We start from the raw sequence: 23,893 nt of genomic DNA on the forward strand, positions 1-23,893 counted from the left end.
TAGTGAAGCAATCAGGTTCATGCTGGAAGCAGCCAGCACACCAGGACAGAGACAAGACTAACACAAACACAGACAGAAGCCAGCAGAGCTGCTGACCCCCAGAAAGAAGGTAAGGCTGAGGGTGGTCACGGCCACAGACGTGACAATTAAGACACAACTTTGCTTTCAATATCGCTCCACCCAGTCTCTCCCACTTCAATCTGGTGTTCCCCAAGGTTCCTTTCTCATCCCAATTCTCTTCAAAAAATTTCTTGCCCCTCTGTTAACTATTTTTCAAGATCACTCCTGCACCCTGTTCTGCTATGCAGATGACATTCAGATATTTTGCAAAATCACCGAGGCCTCCTCAATTTCATGTCTAAACAACTGCCTATCACAGGTCTCTTCTTGGCTTACAATCTTCTCTACCTCAACACTGCCAAATGTGAATCTATTTTCTTCTCATGTCACAGCAATATTTCATCTCAATTTCCTTCACTCAATGGCACTCCACTTCCTTTTAAGGAGTCTGTCAAGATTCTGGGTGTTACTTTTCATCCGCATCTTACTTTCAAGCTGCAGATTGATTCCATTCTTCGCGCTTTATCCTGCTCACCCTATTCACCTATTCCTTCCTGCTGCCCTTCTTCATCCTCTCATTCTGGACCTTGTTATTTCTCATCTGGACTACTGTAATTCTCTCTATGCTGATCTTCTCCTCTCCTCTCTCAAACACCTTCAAGTAGTCCAATCCGCAGCAGTGAAATTACTTCATAATACTCATTGCTTTGACCATCTAACCCCCCCCCCCCTTTTCTGTTCTGAACACTGGTTGCCAGGCTCTGTCTGCATAACATTTAAAATACTTCTATTAGTTTATAAATCCAGGCTTCCCTCAGCTCCCACCTACCTCAGTAACCACCTCATCCCCTATGCCCCTCTCTCTGGTGTCTCTGATCAGCCGACAATAAATCTCCTGGTTCTGCCCTCCCCTTCTCAATTCTGTCTCTCCTCCTCCTGTCACTCTGCATCCTGCTGTATTGGGCTTAGGCTCGTCTCTTCTCTACCTATTTTGTGACCCCTGGTTAGTTTAATATCAGGCTCATTTTCGAAAGAGAAGGATATCCATCTTTTGACACAAATCGGAAGATGGGCATCCTTCTCACTGGGTTGTCCAAATCAGTATAATCCAAAGCCGGTTTTGGATGTCCCCAACTGCTTTCCGTCGCAGGGACGGCCAAAGTTCAAGGGGGCGTATCGGAGGTGTAGCGAAGGCGGGACTTGTGCTTGCCTAACACATGGACGTCCTCGATGTTAAATATTCATTGTGGACATCCTGAAAACCTGACTGACTAGGGTGCCTCCAGGACCAGGTTTGGGAACCAGTGAACTCAACATTGATCAAGTTGTTATGCTGTGTTCCATTATGTTTTTTCAGAAGTTGTTTTTAATATTTCCCAGTAATGACAGATCTTCCTAGATGTGTCCTGCATAGAACTGTTATCAGTAATTGTGGCATTCAAGAAATTATATAGTATTATATATAGTAACATAGCAACAGACAGCAGAAAAGACCAGCTTGTCTGGATCTCTCCAGCAAGGTGGCTAAAGCAGTACCTGCCACTCTGCAGAATATGCAGGTTACCTCCTTATGCCTGTGTTTAGGATTGTGCCTGCCACACCATGTAAGTTACACCCCTCTGTCATTTGTTTTCCTTTGATCCCATCCTCTTTTGGTTAAAAAGTATGTCCTGCTTTTAAGCTTACCCCCTTACAGTTTTATTTCATATCGTCCAGTTTTATAGCTTTCCCATCTTTAAAAAGAATGTGTTTGTTCATTAATACCATTCAAGTAATAGAAAGATTTGTATCATATCACCCCTGTATCTTCTCTCCTCTAGGGTATACATATTTCAGTCTTCTCATACATTTTTTGGAGCAGATCCTGTACAATTTTGGTCACCTTCCTCTCTACCAAGTCAAGACTCTTTATATCCTTACAAAATACAGCCTCCAAAATTGAAGGCAGTACTCCAGTGAGGCCTAACAATTTGTACAGGGACATTATTACTTCCTTCTTTCTAATGATTATGCCTTTCTATATGCATCCTAGCATTCTTTTGGCTTCAGAGCACCCACAGAGCCAGCTCCTATGGCTTCAGCCACCACCTTGTCACATTGTTTTGCCACCTTGACATAGTAACATAGTAGATGACGGCAGAAAAAGACCTGCATGTTCCATCCAGTCTGCCCAACAAAATAAACTCAGATGTGCAACTTTTTCTGTATATCTTACCTTGATTTGTACCTGTCTTTTTCAGGGCACAGACCGTATAAGTCTGCCCAGCACTATCGCCGCCTCCCACTACCGGCTCTGCCACCCAATCTCTGCTAAGCTCCTGAGGATCCATTCCTTCTGAAAGGGCTCTTGATTTCAAGAATGGGTGGAGGGTGATGGGGAGGGGGCTGACAGGTTGGGGTAGGGATAACGGGAAAGATATTGAAAGGGCTTGGTGTTTAGGGAGAGGGTAGGTTGGGGTCTGGGGGAGGGCCACTTTGGGCATGGCTTTTGTATACCACTGTCTTTCTATGAGTGATGTAAAGATGGTGCTCCTGAATGTCAGAGGGCTTAATGACTCAATGAAACGTCAGCTCTTGTTTCGAGAGATGATTCGTTTAAAGGCTGATATAGCTCTGATTCAGGAGACACATTTGAAACCAATACATGAAACACTATGCAAGTATGCTAAATTTCCAATGCAATACTTTGCTTTCAATCGAGATGGATCTAGAACGAAGGGCGTAGGGATATTATTTGCTGGTTCCTGACCGTGGCAGATAGACGTCCTCCTGTTCAGCGTACATTTAGTGCTAGATTCTATCAATGGTGCCAAAAAAAAATTAATGCCATAATAGCACAGCATTATTCTATAAACCGCGCTTAAAGTTAGGCACAGTTTATAGAACAGCACTTAGTGCCGGGAACTGCTACTACATTTAGGCACGACCGTTTACATCAATGAAAACTTGGTGTAAAACTCTACATGTAAATGAAGTGCAGATCCTCCTAATTCTATAACAATGTGCATAAACTGCAGGAACCTCCCTGATCCACCCATGGCCCCTTTTTGGGTCTGTGCACTAGAATTTATGCGCACCCCTTTATAGAATACACCTATAATGATGTGTGCGTAAATTTTAATTATTGCCAATTACTGCCAATAAGAAAAGACCCCTGAATTAAGCAGGGGATTATAACCTTGACTGAGTGGCATCCAACATTAATTACTGTTGGTAATGGGGGGGGGGGGTTGAGGGGGGGTAGAGAGGATAGGGTGATTAGGGAGTTAAGGAAAATTGTAGAGGTAATGATAAAAAAAATTGAGAAGATAGGAGTTTAATGCTATAAGAATATTGAAGAGAGAGAAGGATGCATGAGAGGGAAAGGGTGCTGATTGGTGGAGAGTGCGAGGAGCAGGAGGAGGTTGTATGAGGAAATTTTGGTAGGTATTATTGTTTGTTGGGTAGTGGGGAAATAAGGAGCGAGATGGTAAGTGGGTGAGTGGAATAACGGGAAAACATTTTGGAGGATTTTACCTTCCCTGCCCACCCTGAAATGGGGATGGTTGGGGTGGTATGTAGTTTGTGAATAATATTTTGGGAGATGGGCTGGGGTAGGTACGGGTCGCAGCTGAGCGGGGATAAGAGGGCAAGAATCCAGGCGGCCAATTTGGTTGGGCATAAGGGTTGTAATGAAGGAATTTGAGGGATGGAGAAAGGCTCATGTGCGATACCACCTCGAGTTGGGGCGAGGTCTTAGCATCACCGCAAGGCTCGCTTCATTGATTCATTATTAATTGCTATCTTCTGAGTAAAGTTAAGATGGAAGTGATTGGGCTAGGTCCTCACTGACTAGCCTTTGGGAATAAAGGTTAAATGGGATTCTTTAGTGCCATCTGGCAAAGATGTTTAATTTAAAGTTAAAACTTATGATTTAAATTGTTATAAATAAAGTAGAGCTGTGGCCAATTTTTCTGCCATTCTGTTATATTTTGGTGTATTTAGAGATTTGAGACTATATAGAATAGAATGTGTGGATGCTGTGTGAGTGCCAAGGTTATTGCTTGTTATCACCCAGTTATTGATAGCTGATTGGCTCATTATTCAATTAAGTTGCATGTGCCCCAATTTATGCATGTAGCTCAAAGTGCTATATATAGAATTTGGGGGGCTAGGGAGTAATTCTCAAAAGTTGCCTAAAGTTGGGTGCCAAGATGATGTGCACTAATTGCCTGATTCTATGTATGGTGTCACGTCTGTGGCCGTGACCACCCTCAGACTTACCTTGTTCCTGGGGGTCAGCTGCCTAGCTGGCTCCTGTTTCTTCTGTCTGTCCTTTCTGAGCTAGCTCTGGCTTCCCTGTGCTGGCTGCATCCAGCAGCATGTCACTAATTGCCTCACTATACTGCACCTGTGGGTGTTGCCTGGGTTAGCTCTCTCTCTCTCTCTCTCTCTCTCTCTCTCTCTCTCTCTCTCTGTGCTGCCTGCTTCCAGCATGACTCTAATTGCTTCACTACACTACACCTGGGTGTGGGAAGCTTCTCTGTGTTTCACTGTGCTTTCTGCCTGTTCCTTGGTTTGTGCCTGAACAGCCTCCGTAGTTTCTTAGAGATTGCTGCAGCTGCGCCTCTGGTGTTGAAGGGCTTTATTAAGCACTTAAGAGACTGCAGCCTTGCCATCATCTAAGATCCCTGGTATATTAGAGTGCTCTATGCACTGCTATATTGTCCAGTTCAGTTTGAGTTCTATAGCTTGTTACTAGTTAGCTTGGGCACAGCTTTGCTTGTTAGCCTGTGTACAGCTTTACTAGTTCTCCGGTGTTTGCTTAGTGTGAGTTCCTAGCGTATGACTAGTTAGCTTGGGCACAGCTTTGCTTGTTAGCCTGTGTACAGCTTTACTAGTTCTCCTGTGTTTGCTTAGTGTGAATTCCTAGCGTATGACTAGTTAGCTTGGGCACAGCTTTGCTTGTTAGCCTGTGTACAGCTTTACTAGTTCTCCTGTGTTTGCTTAGTGTGAGTTTCTAGCGTATGACTGGTTAGCTTGGGCATAGCTTTCCTGTTAGCTTGTGTACAGCTTACTAATCTTCTTGTGTTTAGCTTTCTGGTTTTCCCGTGTGTGTTTTCTTTTGCTTCTGGAGCTTTAGCCCTAGTTCTGTCTGTTGCCAGTACTCCTTGTTACTGGAGCTCCAGCCATAGTCTTGCTCCTTGACCTGACCACTGCCTGTACCCAGATATTCTCTGCTTTCTCCTTGACCTGACCATTGCCTGAATCTGACTACTCTCTGCCCACTGTCTGACCTGCCTACTGCCTGGACCCGGATATTCTCTGCCTGCGGTCAGTCCTGACTATTGCCGGAACCCGGACATTCCCTGCTTGTCTGCCTTGCTTTCACCTAGGTGCCTGGGGGCACTTCTGTATCCTGACTCCTGTTGTTCCTGCCTGCTAGTTCCAGTTCCGATTTTCCTGTAAGCCCTGCCGGCTGCCCGAACCTGAGGGCTCAACCCTCGGAGAACGGTGGCTAAGCGTAGGTGAAGCCTAGGTCCAGTGTGTTCCTGTCCAGCAGGTTCCGGTCCCGTGGGTTCCAGTCCAGCGGGCTTCACTCCAGTGTGTTCCAGTCCAGCGGGCTCCACTCCAGTGTGCACCCGTCCGGTGCATTCCAGTCCTGTGTATTCCTGTGCAGAACTCCAGTCCGGGGTTCCAGTCCAGTCTTGCCTCGTCTCTACCTTGAAGGTGACCTTGCCTGCCACTGCCGCTCCACGGTAGTGGTCCAAGGACTCACGACCCCAGTGCTCCTGGGGAAGAAGCCTGACAGAATGCCAAGGTCCTCAAGAACGCGACATATGGCACCTAAAATTAACACACATTAGGCAATTACACCTAAGTGTGTTCTAAAACCGCAAATAGTATTTAGCATATGCTTAGGCGTAGTTCTTGCAACTAAATTTACGTGCATCCATTTACGCCAAAGAAAATCTGGTGTATATCGCTGCATGTAGATTTACACGCACTAACCCATATTTTATAAAGATTTTGGAATGCCCACAAAACGTCCATTTCTATGCCCTTAACCATGTCCCTTTTTGCCTGTGCGTGTTAGAATTTAGGCAGAGTACATTACAGAATATGCTTAGCAATGTATGCATGTAAATTCTAATTTTTGCCAATTAATGCTCATTGTTGCTTGGTAAAAGCTGTTAACATAGAAACATGATGGCAGATAAAGGCCATATAACCCATCCAGTCTGCCCATCCTCTGTAACCCCTAATTCTTCCTGTTCCTAAGCGATCCCACATGCTTATTTCCAGTGGCGTTCCGTTCTTGGCTGACACCCGGGGCGGATCGCCGCTGCGCGCACCCCCCCCCCCCGGGTGCAGTGCAACACGACGCCCCCCCCCCTGGCGTGGAACGGCACCCCCCCTGGCATCGGCACCCCCCCCCCAGGCGTGGACCCTAACCCCCGCCCCCCGGTGCAGCGCCTCTCACTCCCCCCGACAGTCCCCACCTGCCTACCAGCTGAGCTCTGGCTGGCACCTCCAATCTGCAGCGCTGCTGACTTTAAATGAAGAAAACCGTCTCTCGTCATTGACCCTTCACTCACTGAGTCCCGCCCTCGAGGAAATAAATAAAAATATCAGAGGGTGGGACTCAGTAGTGAAGGGCCAATGACGAAACGGTTTTCTTCATTTAAAGTCAGCAGCGCTGCAGATTGGAGGTGCCGGCCGGAGCTGAGCTGGTAGGCAGGTGGGGACTGTCGGGGGGAGTGAGAGGCGCTGCGCCGGGGGGGGGGGGACGGAGCACCCCCCCACCCGTTGACACCTGGGGCGGACCGCCCCCGCCCTTGCTATGCCACTGCTTATCCCATGCCTTTTAAAATTCTGGAACAGTCCTCGACTCCACCACCTCCACCATTCATTTCCAATGCCAGGAGGTGAAATAATTCTGGAGAATCTCTGTTTGGAGAATAAACATTTAGAAGGATATAGGCAATATCATCAACTTTTACATCCAATTTAATCCACCTGCCTTCTGAGTCTGTTGATTGTTTGAGAATATGCAAAGGAAGGGATTTATGATAAAGAACAGCGACCTCATTTTTTAAATTTAAAGCTGGGCAACACTTAAAAGCTTGCTAAACAATTAGCCTACGCACATAGTTATAAAATATGCCTGGATTTATGTGCATAATTGCGAGTAAATCTATGCATGCTATATAGAATACAGGGGTAAGCGTGAATTCTATAATTGCTGTTATAGAATACTAGGGTAGATCTGCAGTTATGCATTTCTTTAGGCATGAGAACGTAAATCAAATGGCTGGTGTACGAGCTCATGCCTAAATGTAGGCAGTTATGCATGTAAATGCAAGTATTCTATAACCCGTGCACATAACTGCTAGATACACCCCTGACATGCCCTTGCTCTGTCCCAGGTCCACATCCCCCCTTGTAGTTGCATGATCTGTAATTTGTCCATGTGGTTTATAGCATACTGACTAAGGGCCATTATATATGTAACTGCTAATCATTACCAATTAACACCAATTAGCAGCTCATTAGCTAAGTTATGTGCACAACTGACCCTATTCTATAACTTGCAATCGCTACTTTGCACACTACTTATAAAGTTGGGCAAGCAAATTTCTAGAATTAAGGGGATACAGCCCAGAAGTTGGGCCCATATTACATAGCTGCTGATGGAACAACACTGTCTATCCTCTCGAGCTTCAAGATTAAGATTTATTTTTGTTACATTTGTACCCCGCGCTTTCCCACTCATGGCAGGCTCAATGTGGCTTACATATTGAATACAGGTACTTATTTGTACACCTGGGGCAATGGAGGGTTAAGTGACTTGCCCAGAGTCACAAGGAGCTGCCTGTGCCTGAAGTGGGAATCGAACTCAGTTCCTCAGTTCCCCAGGACCAAAGTCCACCACCCTAACCACTAGGCCACCCCATTGTTTCCTCCATCCAAAGTTTTCCTGTCTTTTCTTTCAGATACACCACTTTGCAGCAATCTGCTCTGTGTTTCATCTAACATGAGAATTAACAGCCACTCACTGCATTGCTTTCAGCTATCCTGCAGCTTCCTTTGTGGAATTTCCTTCACCATGACCTGAGAACAGAAATCTCTCTAACTCATTTACAGCAATGATAGTCTTGGCTTCTCTAGCTGATGTTTCAATAACTGTAGAATTGACTTCAAAATAGGCACTTCCTAGCACCTAATTTCGACACGTCCTTATAAAATTATCCTCGTAGTACCTATGTGTCTTTATAAATACTGCTGTAAGTGGCAGAAATTGTGCCTTCATTTGTAGGCATGAATATCTACATCTGCTTGAGAAGGTGTAAATGTCTGCATCTGGATTATTTAAGTAATGTATGCTTATAAAATTTGCATATTTTCTAATGTACAGGCATACTTGTCAGCTCCACCCATGATCTGCCCAAACTCTGACTGTGTAGGGTTGAGATGAAATGATAGACTTAAAACCAGGGAAGCCAGAGTTCAATCACCACTTCTGCCAGTGGCATTCTTGCAACTTCGGGGCCCTGTTACTAAAATATGCTAACATTTACATCTTAACGTGGGATTTTTCCCCACACATTACCTGGAAATTTAGCATGTCTGTTTTTTAGAGCATGTTCTTTTTTGTTGTTTGCAGGTAATGCACATTGTGTGTGTCACTTGCAAAATGTTAGGGCAGAAGCACCTAGGGTCTCCTATTTTGGAGATGCTAAGGGATCCTGCGTTAACTAGTTAGTACATACTAATCATAATACGCAAGCTCGTTAACGCCAACATGCCCATTTCTTGACCATGTCATGTCCCCTTCCACAAAATATTTTTTAAAATAAATAATGCATGGTTTAGCACACAGAAACAGAAAATATACTGCAAATTTTTTAAAAATGTTTGTGCGGTTGCAAGTTTTCACACAGCAACCATGCTTTAAAGCTTTAATGTCCTGTAGTAAAAGGGTCCTTTTATCTCCCATTGCCTAAGGTACCCACTTAGAATGTAAGCTCTTTGGGGTAGGTACATATTGTATGGGAATACCTATCACCCCTGTACAGTGCTGTGTATATCTATAAAATTATTTTTGCATCCCTGTAGAAATCTTCTTATTTTAACCTTGTGTATATAATTTGATTCTTAGAAAACTTTGTAATTAGATCTTGTATATGTTTTTTTTTTCAAAATGTGTCATCTTTTTATCTCATGTCTTGTCTTTGGTCTACTTTTCTCCAAGCTTCATACTATTTTTTCCTCTCTTCTGCTGCTTTTCAGACATTTTTGTAAACTAGAGATGGGCAGTCATTAAGCAGAATAATTGTCAATCACATTCCCTCTATCATTTCTCATTATTTGCAATTTTTAAAAAAAAACATATTTTTTTTTTCATTTTACCAATAGGAGGCCGCCCTCAATCCACCACGTGTCTAACTTGAACGTAGCAGGCTGAATAGCAATCTTAGCAGTGTTGGCAACATCAGTGGTATATGAAACCTGGGACAAGGCCCTCTCTAACTCAGCCCCCTCCCCCCATGATCCTGGATCCCCTTCTGCCCTCCTCCCCAAGAGCAGATAATCCCCAACCCTCCCTAGCTCCCCCCCCCCCCCATTTGCCATGGGCAGGAGTAATACCCATTGGCTCCTGCCCATGGCTAAACCAAATCCAATATAGTGGTAGTAACCTCTTACCATAGTCTTGCAGTACTACAACAAATCAGGGGCGTAGCCAGCCTTCCGTGGGAGAGGGGTCCAGAGCCCGAGGGAGGGGGCACATTTTAGCCCTCCCCCCGGCGCCGCCCCCCCCCACCGCCGACATTGCCGCCCCCCCTCCCGCCGCGAACCCGCCGCCGCTGCAGCCTACCTTTACTTTTGCTGGCGGGGGATCCCACTCCCCGCCAGCCGACGTCTTCTTCTTAGTCGCTTCCTGCTCTTCAATTTGTTTGCTGACGTCCTGCACGTACAATTACGTGCAGGACGTCAGCAAACAAATTGAAGAGCAGGAAGGACTGAGAAGACGTCGGCTGGCGGGGAGTGGGATCCCCCGCCAGCAAAAGTAAAGGTAGGCGGCGGCAGGGGCGGGTTCGCCGGGAGGGGGGGTCCTGGGGTGAATCTGCAGGGGCCCCAGCCCCCTCAGGCCCCATGTAGCTACGCCACTGCAACAAATCCTAGCAATACTGCAGCGAGACATTGAGGCTGCCATATTAGATTTGCTGCGGCCATGAACAGGAGCGAATGGGCATTGCTTTTGCCGCAAAGAACCTCTTTAGACCACCAGACATGTTCAGATAGGCCTAGGGGGCCTACGAGGAACTGGGCATGGGGAAGTGGCCCTGAAAATTGTCATGTCACTCCCATGACAATAATAAGGGGTGGAACACCCAAAAATCCCTTAAATGACAATTGATATGACAAGAAACAATTTCATCCCTAAATGAAAAATGGTATATCAAAATTAATTTTATTTGCATGTTATTACACATTCATTCAGAAAGCGCAGGATGGTTTCACTACTGCATACTTTAGATGGCCACTGTTTATTCCTCAAGCACAGATCTCAGCTGGACACAAAACCACATAAAACAAACTTACCTGTGTCAAAGCCAAAAGTGGGCACAATGTCCACTGTGCTGTGAAATGCTCCAGCCCATGTGGAGGTAGCATTCGTGGCCGTACTGGAATCTGTCTTTGTAATGTCACATTGTGGAGTGGGGATCCTGGCAGCCCGCACTGAGGGGATCAGCAGCGATCCATACCGTGGGTCAAGGTGGGAGCTAGGATGATGATGTCGGCGGTGCACATGGGGGTGGTGACGCATGTAGACTTCATGTACATGAGCGTATGGTGGACTTGTCTGAGATGCCAAAGGGTAATGCCATGGTTCTGATATAGCAGAAGGAGGTGGGGGCACAGTCTGATGCAGACTGTGTCCCGGCCAGCCGCTGGGATCTGTAGCTGGAAAAGCCCCCGATGTGGTAGTTGGGAAGTCAGAATGGACACCTCCCAGACACTGTGGTGGTGGAGGCTGGTATGAGCTGTTCCAGAAGGAAGGTGGAAAATTGCTCCGCTGACTGGAAACGATGGAGCTCTCTGAAAAAAAAAATATAGAAACACTGAGCATGAGATGTATATAAAAATAACTACTTCTCACATTCACAAATTCTTAACCAGCTCCTCAACCAAGGAAGACAGTGAGCAATCTTGCACTCCCAGTTTTATATTTGGTGCACAAAATTATGTGTGCAGGTTATAGAATTGACAAATTAGCTGCTAATTGGCATTAACAACATATTATTGCTTGTAATTGGTGTTCACTGGCACTAATTTGCATTTAAGTGCATAATTGTGCTTACAAACAACAAAAGCAGAGAAAAATCCTGTGCTTACACATGTAGCATTCTGTAAACTAAGCATGTAAATGTCAGCCCCACCTATGCCCACCCTTGTCCCTTTCCTCTGAATGCCTCCCTTGCACTTAGGTGTTAAGCCATTAGTGCACATACATTATAGAATAGCACTTCACACTGCCAGTGAACAAAAGGACTAATGTAAGCATTTTATTTATTTAGATTTTGCTCACACCTTTTTCAGAAGTAGCTCAAGGTGAGTTACATTCAGGTACACTGGATATTTTTCTGTCCCAGGAGGGCTCACAATCTAAGTTTGTACCTGAGGCAATGGAAAGTTAAGTGACTTGCCCAAGATCACAAGGATCAGCAGTGGGAGTTGAACAGGCCACCTCTGGATTGCAAGACTGGTGCTCTAACCACTAGGCCACTCCTCCAAGCATGTAAATGGTGCTTAAATATAGGTGAACTGTTATACAAAGAGGGGGAAATTGGCTGTTTGAAAGCTTCCACCCCTTACCCTGGTAAAGGTATGCACAAGAATCACCAGCACATACACTTTTACCCATGGAAAGACAGGGGGCTCAGAGACCTGGTGAAGCTGGAGGAGGGAAAACAACCCAAATAGATTAACTTTTCAAATACACATGCATTGCATTGAAGGGAAAAAAAAGTATCTGCGGAATAAAAAAAATCTGGTAAACATCTCTTCAGGCACTTTCGTGAACAATTTTAAGCATTTACTGCCAGGGTCAGTGCTAGAGGAGTTTAGAGCTGCACAGACCGAGGCTGCCAATTCCACCTGGCTGCTGTGACCATTGGCTTTTTGCATTTCTCATCTCAGTGTTAGTGCTTCACCTCCTGACCTGCTTGTCATCATGACCGATTCTCCAGTCCCAGAACAGCTTAAGCTCCCACCATCAGGGAGGTTTATGTGTTCATGTCTTGAATTTTTTGTTCGACTTATGAACTTTGGACCAAATCCTATAAAGGGTGCCAAAAAAAAAAAAGACCCACACTATGGGGAGAGTCTACAGTGGTGGAAATAAGTATTTGATCCCTTGCTGATTTTGTAAGTTTGCCCACTGACAAAGACATGAGCAGCCCATAATTGAAGGGTAGGTTATTGGTAACAGTGAGAGATAGCACATCACAAATTAAATCCGGAAAATCACATTGTGGAAAGTATATGAATTTATTTGCATTCTGCAGAGGGAAATAAGTAATTAATCCCTCTGGCAAACAAGACCTAATACTTGGTGGCAAAACCCTTGTTGGCAAGCACAGCGGTCAGACGTCTTCTGTAGTTGATGATGAGGTTTGCACACATGTCAGGAGGAATTTTGGTCCACTCCTCTTTGCAGATCATCTCTAAATCATTAAGAGTTCTGGGCTGTCGCTTGGCAACTCACAGCTTCAGCTCCCTCCATAAGTTTTCAATGGGATTAAGGTCTGGTGACTGGCTAGGCCACTCCATGACCCTAATGTGCTTCTTTCTGAGCCACTCCTTTGTTGCCTTGGCTGTATGTTTTGGGTCATTGTCGTGCTGGAAGACCCAGCCACGACCCATTTTTAAGGCCCTGGCGGAGGGAAGGAGGTTGTCACTCAGAATTGTACGGTACATGGCCCCATCCATTCTCCCATTGATGCGGTGAAGTAGTCCTGTGCCCTTAGCAGAGAAACACCCCCAAAACATAACATTTCCACCTCCATGCTTGACAGTGGGGACGGTGTTCTTTGGGTCATAGGCAGCATTTCTCTTCCTCCAAACACGGCGAGTTGAGTTCATGTCAAAGAGCTCAATTTTTGTCTCATCTGACCACAGCACCTTCTCCCAATCACTCTCGGCATCATCCAGGTGTTCACTGGCAAACTTCAGACGGGCCGTCACATGTGCCTTCCGGAGCAGGGGGACCTTGCGGGCACTGCAGGATTGCAATCCGTTATGTCGTAATGTGTTACCAATGGTTTTCGTGGTGACAGTGGTCCCAGCTGCCTTGAGATCATTGACAAGTTCCCCCCTTGTAGTTGTAGGCTGATTTCTAACCTTCCTCATGATCAAGGATACCCCACGAGGTGAGATTTTGCGTGGAGCCCCAGATCTTTGTCGATTGACAGTCATTTTGTACTTCTTCCATTTTCTTACTATGGCACCAACAGTTGTCTCCTTCTCGCCCAGCGTCTTACTGATGGTTTTGTAGCCCATTCCAGCCTTGTGCAGGTGTATGATCTTGTCCCTGACATCCTTAGACAGCTCCTTGCTCTTGGCCATTTTGTAGAGGTTAGAGTCTGACTGATTCACTGAGTCTGTGGACAGGTGTCTTTCATACAGGTGACCATTGCCGACAGCTGTCTGTCATGAAGGTAACGAGTTGATTTGGAGCATCTACCTGGTCTGTAGGGGCCAGATCTCTTACTGGTTGGTGGGGGATCAAATACTTATTTCCCTCTGCAGAATGCAAATAAATTCATATACTTTCCACAATGTGATTTTCCGGATTTAATTTGTGATGTGCTATCTCTCACTGTTACCAATAACCTACCCTTCAATTATGGGCTGCTCATGTCTTTGTCAGTGGGCAAACTTACAAAATCAGCAAGGGATCAAATACTTATTTCCACCACTGTATATATGGTGCCTAAAAAATCCACGTGGAAAACATTTCCACCTAAGCATATTCTATGAGCCACGCTTAGATTTAGGCACAGTATATAGAATACGCTTAGGTGGAAATCATAGCATCTAAATCTACACACAACCATTTACACCAACGAAAACACGGTGTAAATCTCAGCGTGAAGATGTAGGTGCAGAGGGTCATATTCTATAACTATGCGTGTAAATTTCGTAAAGCCCATAAAACACCCATGTCCCTACCCATAACCATGCCCATTTTTATCTCCATACGTTACAAGTTAGGAGCAGTGTGTTACAGAATACGCTTGGCGAGTTGTACGTGTAAATTGTAATTATTGCCACATAGTACTCATTATTGCTTAAGCACTATTAATGCTAATTAGCTTGTTAAGCCAATTAAGTTCCACTTGGATTTCGGCACACATCTCTAGGCGCGCTATATTGAACCTGGGGGTAAGCGCTATTCTATAAACAAAGCTCAAAGTTAGGCACTGTTTATAGAATAGCACTAAGCATTGAGACCTGCACCTAACTTTAGGAGTAAGGACTTAAACCAACTAAACCCTGGTGTAAATCCTCACACCTAAATTATAACAGTGTGCATAAATTGCAGAAAAGTCCCTGATCTGCCCATGGCTGTGCCTCCTTTCTGAAGCTGCGCAGAATATTTATGCGAGGATCCTGGCACCAACTAAACCCTGGTGTAAATCCTCGCACCTAAATTATAACAGTGTGCATAAATTGCAGAAATGTCCCTGATCTGCCCATGGCTGTGCCTCCTTTCTGAAGCTGCGCAGAAACTTTATGCAAGGATCCTGGCACAAAAATTTAAATGAATCCCAATTAGCACCAAAATTATTAGGGTCTTCTCCTCTGCATCCTTAAGAAATTTCAACTTGTGCAAAATATGGTACCCCTTTCCTTAAGCAGTATCATTGGCTCCCTATCTCTGATTGAATCCATTACAAGGTTTTGATGCTCACCCAACAAGGTGGTGCATACCGGTAGTTTTCCCTATCTCTCTTCGCTTCTGGTCCCTTACCGGCCAGTGTGGGCATTGTGCTCTGCCTCTAGTTCTCTGATCTCTGTTCCCCCTCTTTCCAGCTCTCACCTGGAGTACACTCCATGAGCTTCATTCTCCTTTTTGGGTCCATCTCTCTGGAATTCTCTTTCCCCTGATCTTAGGGCTGAGATTTCCCATCCTCGTTTTAAGATGGCCCTCAAGAATTTGTTTCGTGCAGCCTTTAGGGGTGGTTAATCAGGTTCTCTGAGGCTGGATGGCCAGTGCATGAGGTGCTCTGCCTCACTCTTTCCCTCTCCCCTGGTTCTTTCATTTGACTTGCTTTCCTATGATTTGCTGGAGTTCCTTTTCTGATTAAGTGTGTGGAATTAGATATAAACTGCTTTGGTTCCTGTTGTTGACAGGCGGAATACCAAGTATAATAAACTAAACTAATTGTATTATTCAATTAAATTGCGCCTACAAATTGGGCAGCATATATAGAATTGTGGGTTGGTATAGATGGTGTGGGCTATAAATGTTTAAACTTCATATGCTCACTTTCCCTTTGAAAATAGGAGAAAAGTCCATGGATAAAAATGCCCTTGGACTTTGTATCTAGGCATTTGAAAATTGCCCCACTTTATCTGAGTAAAGCATACATTACATCATGCCACTGTGGTTCTGATGCAAGATTTTTACAAAGCCATTATTCTTCTCTCCATCTTTAATGGGACCAAATGTATCTACAGAATGTGCTTCCTAAACCACAAAACACAGATCAAATGTCGAGAAAAGCTCCTCCTCCTTCAACAGCTTACGCATGCAAATTTCTTAAGTTTGACTCTGACTGATAAGTAAAATGAGAGGCCTAGAATCGAGCCTTGGAATGCAGAATGGAGATTCCACCATTTTCCACTATGAAGCGATCAGCAAATGTGTGAAGAAAAAATTGTACATTTGCTGGACCTTCCTTCCTCACTAGTAGAGCCAAACAGTAGCTTGCTGACCCATGGCATCTCTTATTGACTTGCATAAGTTGTCTCTGATTGGTGGAACACATTTTTTTTAAGTGAATTACTTTACCAAGAAAGGTCGTCTGGCTGCTAAATTCCATTAGGATCCCCAGGGAAGAAAAATCATACAAAAATAGCACTATGGTGATATAAAGAATGACCAACTATATATCTCTATCTATATATATACTTATATATATATATAAACTGAAAACATACATTCCTTTCCTTCAGACAGCACATACCACAAGAAGTTTTACATTTGTAAAAAATTATATGAGCAGTTAAGTTTGAGGAAGGAGACAGGGCAGATGCAGAGCTCCGCAGAACATGACATAGTGCTGTTCAATTTGGAGGAGCTCTACCGATACACCAACCGCGGAATTCCCTGTGGATTCAGAACAGGCCTCAAGTGTAATCACTTACCACTTGAGCTGCCAAATCTGTTTAACCTAAGGCCTTCCCATTTGCCCAGAGAACAGATAAAAAAAATCATTTTACAAGTTCCATTGTTACACAGAAAAAAAAAATGTGTAGTTTCCACACTGAACCGCTGTTCTTCAGGAGCATCAGATAATGTGTGTCTGATAGCACTGCACAAAGGAAGAATCAATGTAGAACATTATAAAAATAATACTAGAAATATAAGAAAGCAAAGGAAATGCAACAAGTAGAACCATGGATTTCTTTGTACCCAAGGTGGACAAGTGTATTTGCACCGTCAAGTAATCTCTGGTCCTCTTTTCCTCTTGCCCAGGGGTGGCCCGACCATTACGCCACCTGAGGTGGGGACATCAGACGGCACTCTTTAGGAACAGGATCTCGGGGGGGGGGGGGGGGGAAGTGGCGGTTTCTTGGCATTTAACCTGGTTACGGTGACTTGCCAATCCCGGCAGCGATTCCTATAAGCTGTCCTGCCACCGCCAGCACCCACCTCTTCCCTTTACTGCGGCCGCCTGAAGTATCTTCCTGTTTCGCTCAGGCAGCCGCAGTAAAGGGAAGAGGCAGGTGTACTTACATTACAGGATAGTTTACTATCATTTATGCACATATTTCAGCAATTTAGTCACAAGCATGTACACCAGCTTTATGGCTGGCATAAAGTGCTGATGCTTAAATTATAGGTGTGTATTTTACCTGTTACCTTGGTATTCCATATAGAAAAGAAGGAGACAACTTTCCCCTATAGAACAGGTAACTAAACGTAAGCACATCGTTATAGAATTTTCCTGTTTGTAGCTCTGGCATCTCACCTCGCCACAGGGGATGCGTCCCAGTCTTTGTTTTTGCTGCTGTGCTCTCTGGGCTGAAGCTGCTGGCTTGGCTTAGAGCCCGGGAGAAGTGTCCATCTACTTCTGCCCCAATATCTCCCTGGAAGTAGGTAAAGAGGACACAGCGGGAGCTCAGGTACTCCATGTCCGCCGGCTGCTCTTTCTCATCTTCCTCCTGCTTAGGGGGGAGCGTGACTTCCAGGGATTCTTGCATCTTGTATGCACTCAGCTTCTTCTGAAAGAACAATAAAGAGATGGTAACCGCATGGAATGGAGAGGAATTTTCATATTGCAAAGCATAATAAACTTGTGGTATGTTTTTTTTACCACTAGGTTTTGTACTATTCTTAGGAGATCTTTGAAAATGGCTTAAGGAAACAATTTTAGACAAATGCACCTTCTTTCTCAGACTAAAAGAGTGTACATACCTTTGAAAATACAAAGAGGTACCTGCTTAATTACAACCAGTCTCCTCACCCTTTCCTGGGGCATAGCTTTGGCTATGTGTGTGCACTGGGAGGTTTTTAATTATCCTATTTCCACAGAAAAGAAAATGGCAGATTGAAAAACCTGACCATTCAGTCTACCCCCTTAATGCTTCCCACACTGCCAAATATATGCCCTAGCTGCTAGCAATGCATTGTGACCACCTATAGGATATCAGCATCCCTCCCCTCCCATGTCCAAAAACAAGGTCCCTCAAAACTACCACCAAGAACATGGCTACTGCCCAAATATCAGTCCTGTGGCTGATATTTCAATGATCACTGGCAATAATTTCATAATTCTGTGGCAGAGTTATCAGATTTCTGCATCTATTATGTGCCATATTTTCAGTATTTTACTAATTTATTTTCTTTTATATTTTTATTAATAAAAAGTCATTTTCAGACCCTTCTTGTGTGCCCAGTTAATCTATTTGTTCCTTTTTTTACAGGAAAGGAATATTAATGATTGGTGCCTGAAAGGAAGGATGGATCTCAGATTAAGGATATTATGCAAAAGGGGCAGAAGGAGAATCAAGGGGTTCAGAGAAAGGCAGAAGGGAAGGGAGAAATAAGGTAGGAGGGACAATCCATTCACACCCTCCTCCTGACACTGACCCTTCTCTCAGTCATACTCCATACTCACTTCAATCCCCCTTCTCACTCTCTCCACACACACTTTCAAATCCTCTCATTCACAATCCATAGTTCCTCCAAATCCTCACTCTGGTTCCCTAACTCCATCAGATTCCCCATTCCCCTACCCTTCACCATGCACTTCACCCTCTTTCTTGCCCCATCCACTCCATTTCTCCTTGGTTTTACCCCATCTTTTACTTACCTATCCAGGGCTCATGTTAGGGGTGGAAACAGAGTAAGTGCCCTGGGCCCCTATGCCACAAGGAGCTTCAAAGCTTGCCCACAGTGTTTTGGCAAGCTTTGGGAACCCTGTGCAAATTTCTGTCCTGGGCCTCACCAGTCCTACACATATCCTAGCTTGGCTAGGCAACAGGAGGAAGCCACTGATAGAATGAGGTTGTGTCCTCCTCCTCCTTCTCCTTCACTGTCACACTTTGTACTTTGTGGTTCAAAGCATGACAGGTCTGGAAGGAGGGAAGATGTGGCTTGAAAAGAAGTCTGTATAGCACCAGGTGGAGAAAAAGAAAGACAGATACAGGGCAGCTGCTGCATTCATTACTGACTCTTACCAGACCTGCCAAGTCTCCCACTTTCAGCAGGAAACTCCCACTTTGGCAGATCACCTCCTGCCAAAGTCGGAAAGTCTCCTGCTAAGCGGCCCCAGTGGCCAAGCAACATTCCTCCAACAGGCCCAATAACACGCACGTGCCAGCAACGAAGAGGTGCGTGCGTGTTGACATCAGTGTGCTGCCTTGCGCACTGCACACTTTAGTGGCAGGCAGAGAAAGAGGGTCTGTGCAAGCTGAGTACTCTCACCTGCTGCTCTGATTACGGCTCCGAAGCAGGGGCTACCTCTGCCTCCCCCCCCCCCCCCCCCACACCTGAGAGGGAACCTGGGGGTGTGGCTGTGAGAAGTGAGTGGAGCTAAGGGCATGGATAAAATCTCCCTCTCAGTGATCCAACCCTCTTGACAGCGCTGTCTTAACTTTTGCTCTCCTGCAGTGACTCAACAGGAAATGAGGAATTCTTCAGGAGGGTTGGATTTTGTGGCCCTTCCTGAGGCATCGCAGGAGAATGGGGACTTTGATTATTGCTATCACTGCAATCTGACATAATATAGGCCCAGCTCTCTCTGGGCCTTTATTATTATATTATATACTATTTTATTTTAAAATCACTGAGAAAATCTGTGTACACACAAGCTCTAAATAACACAGAATAGTCAGAGATATCATAATAAGGGATAGGCATTCATTTGCAACGGAATGGGAAAATGTCAACAACATATCCCATGTCATTATCAAACAAAAACATGAAAAATGTTTTATAGTTTGCCAATAATAGTGCACGCTTTTTGCAAAGAGAGCACCCATTGTGCATGCGCAAATCACTGCACACACAGCTTAGTGCACACTTTTTCAGAAAGAGTGCCTTCTTTGCACAGAGCGTACCCTCTTTCAAAAGAGAATGCACGCAATGATTTTGCTCCCATGATGAAAAACTGGTCAAATGAAAATGAATAACGTAAGCATTCCTGGAAATGATACAAAATGAAAAATTTCTGGCTACACATTCCTAAATATAATATGCATAAACATACATATGGTTATATGATAGCCTGCCAATGATGTCCAAAAAATTAAACTTCTGCTATGTTTATACTTTATACTAACAACAAAAGTAGAGCGTTATAGCACAGATCAAAATGCATACTGAAGACAGCTTTCAATAGTGAGAAATACAACTGGAGGACACACTGACCACAACAGGTGATGAGTTCTAAGTAGGATTCAGTCAGGAGAGACCTTCAACCAATCGAAAACCACAGATTGGCACAGCTACAAATTTAATTACTAGGATTCCTTGATAGTTTAGATGAAGTAGCAACCATTAAGGAAGTAATTCTACAATTGTGCACCTATATATTGTTCGAAAAAGCTGAACAAGCTTCAAATTCTTCAGAATACTGCAGCTCTCTTATCTGTAGAGAAAATACAACTTGATAGGGTTTCTCCAATGTTATATGAACTGTAATTAAACTCTGGAATTCATTGCCAGAGAATGTGATAAAAGCAGTCAGCTTAGCAGCGTTTAAAAAAGGGTTTAGATAGATTCCTAAAAGAAACGTCTGTAAGCCATTATTAAGATGGACTTGGGGAAACTCCACTGCTTATTTCTAAGATAAGCAGTATAAACTGTATTGTACTGTTTTGGGATCTTGCCAGGTACTTGTAACCTGGATTGGCCACTGTTGAAAATAAAATGCTGGGCTTGATGGACCTTTGGTCTGCCCCAGTATGGCAAAACTTATATATGTATATGTAACTGCATTGGCAGATGATGAAGGTATGGATAATTTAATATATGTTTTATTTTTAACATAATATATAGACAGGCAACACTGAATATGCTTCACTTTTACTTTTCTCATTCACTAGGAATTTACACTCAGTTTATTCTACAATATCCTAAAACTAAATGAGTTAAATACAACAGAATTTTGTCTTTATCTTTCATTGATCAAACTGCCATAATATGGAATGATTTGCCTCTTCCAATCAAATTATATGTCCTTTAGCCAACCTTTAAAAAGGTACCTATTTCATAGGTTTTTGAAATAATTTTGGTTTTACTTTGTCGATTAGACATTTCTAGGATAAAAGTCTATTCTTTGTGGTCCAAGTTGAACCACAAGTTGAAATTAAGAACGTCTATTCCACTATTTACCAGAAGTTGAACTTCTGGTAAATGGTGGAATACAAGTTCTTAATTTAGTTTAGGGTGCCTGACTGGCACTTATTCTATAAAGGAAAATAGACACTCACTTTCCTTGATAGAATTCTAGGGTTACTTGGTGGATATTTCAGTACAAGCACTTAAAACAACCATAAAGCTGGTGTAAGTGTGTCCATCCATGTTCCAGAGATATGCACATAACATAAAGCATTCTATTATGCTCCCAGACTGCCCATATGTCCCACCTGCAGACCATGTGCTACTGGAGAAAAATGCAGAGTGCTATGGTTAACATGTGCAGGGAGGGGGACGAGAGGGCGAAAGAGAGTAAAAGCATGTTCAGTACAGCCACACAACCTATATCCCCCTATGCAATCACCAGCTCTACATTCCTGGCCCTTTCCCCACACACAGAACCAACTCCTCACAAAATACGGCTGAGGGGAGATATGATAGAGGTCTATAAAATAAAGAGTGAAGTGGAAAGGGTAGACGTGAAGCATCTGTTTACTCTTTACAAAAATACTAGGACTAGGGGGCATTCAATGAATCTACAAAGTAGTAAATTTAAAACGAATCCGAGAAAATGTTTCTTCACTCAATGTGTAATTAAACTCTGGAATTCATTGCCAGAGAGTGTGGTAAAGGCTGTTAGCTTAGCAGAGTTTAAAAACGGTTTGGACGGCTTTCAAAAGGAAAAAAGCACAGACCATTATTAAAATGAACTTGGGGAAAATCCACTGCTTATTTCTGGGATATCACTGTCAAAATAAAAAATAAGCCAACACTCTGTCGAGTGTAAAAAATCACAAACTAAATATACAAACAAATATGAATGCAATTCTTTTCTATAAAGTGAAGTAGAGTCTCATATATTTACCTCGAAAAAATTTTTTTTCACTCAATAGGTGAATAACTGATTCGTGTATATTATTTAATCATTGACTCGACCTCCACCAGCCTTTAATTATCACTGATTAATAACTTTTATCAGTCCAACTCTCATAGTCTAATCGGAATAATCAAAATATGACAGGCCCCCATTTCGTGTTAACTTTATCAAGGGGGAGCCACCAATTCCGGTAACTGCCTCACATGCATTTGAGCAGGGGCAGAGGAAGGAGGGCGGTTGGAATTTTGAATATCTGTCTCCAGTGCAGAAAAAGCTGATCTCAATGCACACAAGAGATTTTACACATGTGGTGGTGATTTTATACGTCTTTCCGCATATAATGTCTGTTGTGCACATGGGAAAGTGAGACTGCGTATGAGTGTAAAATGTACATGCATGGAAAGTGTATCTACTTTGACCTGATCCGCATGCATGTTTTGGAGGTGTAGGTTAAATGGAGCGGAGGTGGAGTTGTGATGCATGCACATTTTATAAAACATGTGAGCACATGCACACACATCTACACCAACTTCAGAGCAGATATAAAGATTTGTGCACTATTGAAGCTGAATTTGGGAGTCTATAGTTTTACAGAACAGGTACCTTTTGCACTTCTCATGTAGAAGTCTGTTATAAAGATGGCCAATATGTTGCAAATTTGGTACATGAGTAAAACCAAGTGATGCTTCTCTTTTTGGATATGCTTCTTATTGAAATGGCTATACCTGCCGGACTGTAACCTAAACATTTACTCCTGCACATGCTTACAGTGGGGGAAATAAGTATTTGATCCCTTGCTGATTTTGTAAGTTTGCCCACTGACAAAGACATGAGCAGCCCATAATTGAAGGGTAGGTTATTGGTAACAGTGAGAGATAGCACATCACAAATTAAATCCGGAAAATCACATTGTGGAAAGTATATGAATTTATTTGCATTCTGCAGAGGGAAATAAGTATTTGATCCCCCACCAACCAGTAAGAGATCTGGCCCCTACAGACCAGGTAGATGCTCCAAATCAACTCGTTACCTGCATGACAGACAGCTGTCGGCAATGGTCACCTGTATGAAAGACACCTGTCCACAGACTCAGTGAATCAGTCAGACTCTAACCTCTACAAAATGGCCAAGAGCAAGGAGCTGTCTAAGGATGTCAGGGACAAGATCATACACCTGCACAAGGCTGGAATGGGCTACAAAACCATCAGTAAGACGCTGGGCGAGAAGGAGACAACTGTTGGTGCCATAGTAAGAAAATGGAAGAAGTACAAAATGACTGTCAATCGACAAAGATCTGGGGCTCCACGCAAAATCTCACCTCGTGGGGTATCCTTGATCATGAGGAAGGTTAGAAATCAGCCTACAACTACAAGGGGGGAACTTGTCAATGATCTCAAGGCAGCTGGGACCACTGTCACCACGAAAACCATTGGTAACACATTACGACATAACGGATTGCAATCCTGCAGTGCCCGCAAGGTCCCCCTGCTCCGGAAGGCACATGTGACGGCCCGTCTGAAGTTTGCCAGTGAACACCTGGATGATGCCGAGAGTGATTGGGAGAAGGTGCTGTGGTCAGATGAGACAAAAATTGAGCTCTTTGGCATGAACTCAACTCGCCGTGTTTGGAGGAAGAGAAATGCTGCCTATGACCCAAAGAACACCGTCCCCACTGTCAAGCATGGAGGCGGAAATGTTATGTTTTGGGGGTGTTTCTCTGCTAAGGGCACAGGACTACTTCACCTCATCAATGGGAGAATGGATGGGGCCATGTACCGTACAATTCTGAGTGACAACCTCCTTCCCTCCGCCAG

General features: G+C 44.0%; 1 protein-coding gene across 1 annotated transcript in view; it reads right to left on the reverse strand.

Annotated features, from left to right (window-relative positions):
- VGLL3 (vestigial like family member 3) overlaps window positions 1–23,893 on the reverse strand; it is a 57,099-nt gene that overhangs the window by 10,799 nt on the left and 22,407 nt on the right. Inside the window, exons 2-3 of the mRNA XM_030204241.1 lie at window positions 17,310–17,562; window positions 10,648–11,145 (exon numbers count right to left, since the gene is read on the reverse strand). Of these exons, the coding sequence (XP_030060101.1) occupies window positions 10,648–11,145; window positions 17,310–17,562 (751 nt within the window). The remainder of the gene's footprint in view (window positions 1–10,647; window positions 11,146–17,309; window positions 17,563–23,893) is intronic.

The sequence above is a fragment of the Microcaecilia unicolor genome, chromosome 5, assembly GCF_901765095.1.
Source record: "Microcaecilia unicolor chromosome 5, aMicUni1.1, whole genome shotgun sequence".
Taxonomy (NCBI): domain Eukaryota; kingdom Metazoa; phylum Chordata; class Amphibia; order Gymnophiona; family Siphonopidae; genus Microcaecilia; species Microcaecilia unicolor.